At 36.4% G+C, this 5,000-nt stretch overlaps 2 protein-coding genes across 2 annotated transcripts; one reads left to right on the plus strand and one right to left on the minus strand.

The window, feature by feature from the left end:
* Nucleotides 1-114: 114 nt before the first annotated feature.
* EMWEY_00013040 (60S ribosomal protein L10a, putative) lies at nucleotides 115-1,966 on the minus strand (the record flags this gene model as incomplete). Its single annotated transcript, XM_013479186.1, has 6 exons — nucleotides 115-117; nucleotides 322-538; nucleotides 809-933; nucleotides 1,096-1,178; nucleotides 1,304-1,404; nucleotides 1,962-1,966. The coding sequence occupies 6 exons, from the start codon at nucleotides 1,964-1,966 to the stop codon at nucleotides 115-117; spliced, it is 534 nt and encodes a 177-aa protein (XP_013334640.1).
* Nucleotides 1,967-2,443: 477 nt separating this feature from the next.
* On the plus strand, nucleotides 2,444-3,201 carry EMWEY_00013050 (40S ribosomal protein S24, putative; the record flags this gene model as incomplete). The annotated part of the gene is made up of 2 exons (XM_013479187.1): nucleotides 2,444-2,806; nucleotides 3,154-3,201. 2 exons carry the CDS (start codon nucleotides 2,444-2,446, stop codon nucleotides 3,199-3,201), a joined length of 411 nt encoding a protein of 136 aa, XP_013334641.1.
* Nucleotides 3,202-5,000: the final 1,799 nt, after the last annotated feature.

Below are 5,000 nucleotides of genomic sequence, written 5' to 3' on the forward strand. Positions count from 1 at the left end.
ATATATATATATATATATATACTTATTACCTAGTTAGCTAGCTAACTAGCTAACTAGCTAACTAACTAGCTAACTAATATAATTATACCCATGATACAGCATACACTCCTAACACTACTGATACAAACCCTAACAAACCCTAATAAACCCTAAACCCTAAAAATGCTTATTTTATCTGTTGTGTTGGTCATTGGTCATTAGCGGCAGAAATTTGATTCCCATTCAAACCCTAAACCCTACGAAACCCAAATTATATCATAAACCCTAAACCCTAAACCCTAAACCCTAAACCCTAAACCCTAAACCCTTTATTTTTCTTACCTGTGCCTCTGTCATCTCTACATTGGCTACGGCTACACCCATACAGAGCACTTTTTTGAGTTGAAATTTGACGGAGGATCGGACTTCAAGAATTTTATCTTCAATTTTATCTTGATGAGTAATTAGTGTTGGGAATTTTCCTGCTTTGTTTAGACCAGGACCTAAATAACGAGGTATCTGTGGTATTAAGGCTTGTGATGCTAAAAACGCGTCATATCTATACACACCAGCAGCAGCAGCAACAACACCAACAGCAGCAACAGAAACAGCAGCACAATTATTATCATTAGGGAATCCAACAGCAGCAACAGGTGTAGCAGTATGTCCTGCAGTGTATATATACACAGATATACAAAATTGCTGCAAGGATATGTATATATTGTATATATAATATATCCATTCCTTTCTTATTCAATTATAATTATATACATGTAAATATTATATATAGATATATATATGTATACATATACGTATAGTAATTACATACTTGCGTGCCAACTTCTTGACGATCTTTTTATTTTTGTTAATCTTCTTGAGGGCCTCAATGTCCATACAGTCGAGGCCTAAAGCCTTTGCCTCCTCCATATGTACGGCATCGCCAATCACACAAACCTGTAAAGAGAGAAAAAAAAAAAGGGAAGAGGGGAGAATATAAACACTATAACAATAAGAAAAAGGAAAGAAAACGCTAAAGAATAATGCCCATAATGATGGCATATACACAAGAAAAGAGCATAAAAAGAAGAAAAAATGTATAATATATTATACACCTACCTTGGACTTGGCACGAGGCACGTGTGGCAGACGCACAGAGCCAGAGAAACGCTTATCTCTCTGGGTGTCATAGTCCTTTAAGCCTGCGGAAGAAAAAAAAGAAATAAATGCATGCAAGAAGCATAATCATGGTGCTGAGCCCATAAAAAGGAGAGGGAAACGTACTGCATGCAGCTATACTAGGCGACAACCGGAATAATAAACGTACTGATCTGCAACTCAATGGTCTCCACAAACTTCCTCTTCTTCTCCTGCGACCCCTTCAAAATGGAGGCAATGGCCGCGTTGAGGGTCTCCTGGCTTAGCTTGCTGCGAACACATTCAAGAAGAAAACACGCAAATGTGTACATTAATAGCTTGCACTGCAAGAAAGCTTATTCATACTACGATAAAAAACACAAAGAACCTGACATGTTCGCACGGCATGCCAAGATAAACTGCTTTATTCTGCAACGCATCGCAATGCATCACTAACATTTCAGCTGCATGTACACCGCACATGCCAACAACACGAACGGGAAGCTGGAAGTAGGTATAGGGGACACCGAAGAAAGCCAGTCAATGCGAAACCCTCTCTTTCGCTACGTTTATAATTTATTTTATTCAAGAAGAGGAGAAAATTCATTTGCCATAAAAATGCCGCTTTCTCGCTACCGAAGATATTGTACAGAACCTCTTGATGGTATAGACATGATGATGAAGTTGGGTGTGGAAACCCAGGGAATGTTCGTGTTTTTCTTGGACATTTGTGCATAATTATTCATAAAATTCCAATTGAAGAGTTGAAATCATGAAATTGATGTATTCTTAATGGAGGATCACCCCACCATTATGCAAATGCTGTAACGATAACATGACGGGCGTACCTCATTTTGGTGTATTTAGAAGCAGCCGTTCGACACAGAGTCCTGAAGATCCCTCCCGAGGCTTAATTTGCTCGGTTTTGTTGATTTTTCTTGGAATTCCCTGTTGATTGTATTGTTGGTATAGGTATATACCGTGGGGTGGGGCGCTACTACGGCTGCAGCCCCGCAGCTCTGTAGGTCGTCAAAATGGCTGCGGCTGCGATGTGGGGGGAGAGAGAGGCCGTAGTGTAGTCTGCATGATGCATGAGGATGATGAAGTTGGCGCAACAGTTGTTCGTCTTTATGAGGATTTTTGTACATTTGTACAATATCTGAATTCCTCTTTCTCCGTAACGGCAGCTGCTGCGTGGATCATTTTTTTCCGCTGTTTCTCTTCGATATCCCTCCCTCCGTTGGGCAAGAGCAGCCATAAATAAGCAGCAGCAGCAGGAGAATCATAATTAAGCAGCAAAAAACAATTTGCTGCAATAAATTTATTGAAGATGTCGGACACAAAGGCACCATTTACAGTACGTATTCGTAAATTATTAACAAATCCTTTGTTACAACGTAAACAAATGTATGTAGATATATTACATTTAGGTCGTGCAAATGTAAGTCGTAAAGAATTACAGCAAAGATTAATGCAACAATTTAAGGTACAGGATCCTAGATGTATTATATTAGGTAATTTATCTACAGCATTTGGTGGAGGAAGGAGCAGAGGACAGGCATGGATATATGATGACTTTAAGGCTGCACAAAGATTTGAGCATCGCTATCGTCTTGTTAGGATGGGAGTCGCAGAGGCTCAGCCTAAGAAAGGAAGGAGAGCAACTAAGGAGCTTAAGAATAGAAGAAAGAAGGTAAATAAATATATTTCTTTCCTTCTTTTTCTTCTTTTTTATTATTATTCATCATACATACATATATTTATGTGTATATATATTGTTCCTTATAATAATACCCCTTTATTTATTTATTTATTTATTTATTTACTGTAGGATTATTGTGTGTATGTTTATGTGTATGTGTGTGTGTGTGTGTGTATAAGGGAATATATGTTTTTATTGTATACTTTTGGGGCTTTATCTCTGCATGCATTTATTTGTTTTAATTGTATATATATGCATTAATAATTAATTATATTATTACTACTTTATGTCTTTTATTCTTCTTTTCTTGTTTTTTTTATTTATTTGTTTATCTACAGGTGCGCGGCACAGAGAAGGCGAAGACACAAGCAGCAAAACAAAAGTAAATATAAAATTAATTTCTTCTCTTCTTCTGGCGGTTTATATCTTCTCTGCTCTTTTCTTTATTACCTAATAGACCTACAGTACCTATTTAATATCCTATTACTGGAGGTATATAGGTATAAAGAAACAGCAGCAGCAACAACAACAGCAGCAGCAACTGCAGCAGCAAGAGTTGCAATAACAGCAGCAACTGCTGCTGCAGCTGGCTAGACACCTCAAGGGCAAGCAGCTAGCCATGGCTGCATGCAACGCCGTTCTCCTTTTCTTACCAACAGATATCTACTAAGATCATTTCGTTGGGAACACAAGCATAACGCATGCAGCATATTGCTGCAGCAGCAGCACCAACAGCACCAATACCAGCAGCAGCAGCAGCAGCAGCAGCAGGATAGGCAGTTATTATTTACTCCGAGTTCTTGTTGCTTTTTCAGTAGAAGACACTAGTGCAGAAACAGCAGCAGCAACAGCAGAAGCAGCAGCAGCAGCATTAGTCTTGTCTCTTCTGTATCCCTACTAGGTGTGTGTGTTGTATGTGACTACACGTATAGATATGTACGTGGGGTGTACAGGCACCTCAATCATAGATTGTGCCTTCCTTGTTGTTGTTTTATTGTTATTATGTTAATCATAAATAATAATAAATTGTGTTGTAAACAGCAGGAGAATAATGGAGGGAAGAACATAAAAAAGAAATATTCCCTACATATTGAGGTGTATATACACCTCAATTCTGCTGTCTTATCAGCATCTAGGCCGTATCTATAGAGGAAATAAAATTTTATTTATTAATTAATTGTTTATTATTATATTGTATTAAGAGAGGGAAATTGTCCTTTGCTGCATTTCTTTATTTATATAAAAAGGGCGTCTATATTCTTGCATGCATGCATACATAGCAGCAGAGTTGCATGCGCTGCGCTGCAGTCTTATCATCACAAAAATATTTATTTATTTACTAATTATTCTTCCTTATAAAAAAAAAAGATAAAAGAAAATAACATAATAATTCATGTTATAGTAAAAAATATTAATAAATAATATTAATGATGTTATTTGTTATTATATTCTTTCTTTTATGGTGGTAAGCTGGGGTGTATGGGCAGGTAATTATGTTTGTTTTTTTCTTCTTTTTCTTTTTTATTCCTTTCCCTTTGTATAAAAAAATACTTTACATACAATATAAGAAATAATATTAATAAGTATAATATTGTTGTTGCTCTCTTCTTAATTTATATTGATTAACTAGGGCAATTTATAGTGCAATTAATTAGGTATAAATAAATTCTTTTTTATTTATAAATTATTAATTATTATAATAAACATGAATAACATAAAACTTCCTTCGTCCTTCTTCGGGTGTACAGACACCTCAATGCTATGCTGAATAATAATTAGTATAAAATTTTTCTTGCTGTTAACACTCCTTGTTTTCTTGTTTTTAATTACATTTATTATTTTATATTTATTTATTCTCCTAATGGAAGAAAGAAAGGAAAAAAATCCCTCTGTGCCTTCGCCATTTTGCTGTGGCTGAGAATTGCTGCTGCTGCTGCTGCTGCTGCTGCTGCTGCTACTGCTGCTGCTGCAGATCAGACATGAATACTCTTCTCTTATACCATTTAATGCATTTCTCTCTTTTGTTTTCTTCTTTTTTATGATTTATATTTCTTAATTGACTAAAAATAGTAAAAGAGAAGAAAGAGAGGAAAAATCTTTATAAAGAACTCGCCATCATCGAGGCTACAGGGAGGAACGAAGACTCATGCAGCAGCAGCAGCAGCAGCAGCTTGCAGCTCCTCCT

Source organism: Eimeria maxima, genomic scaffold, assembly GCF_000499605.1.
Source record: "Eimeria maxima Weybridge genomic scaffold, Emw_scaff96, whole genome shotgun sequence".
In the NCBI taxonomy this organism is placed as follows: Eukaryota; Apicomplexa; class Conoidasida; order Eucoccidiorida; family Eimeriidae; genus Eimeria; species Eimeria maxima.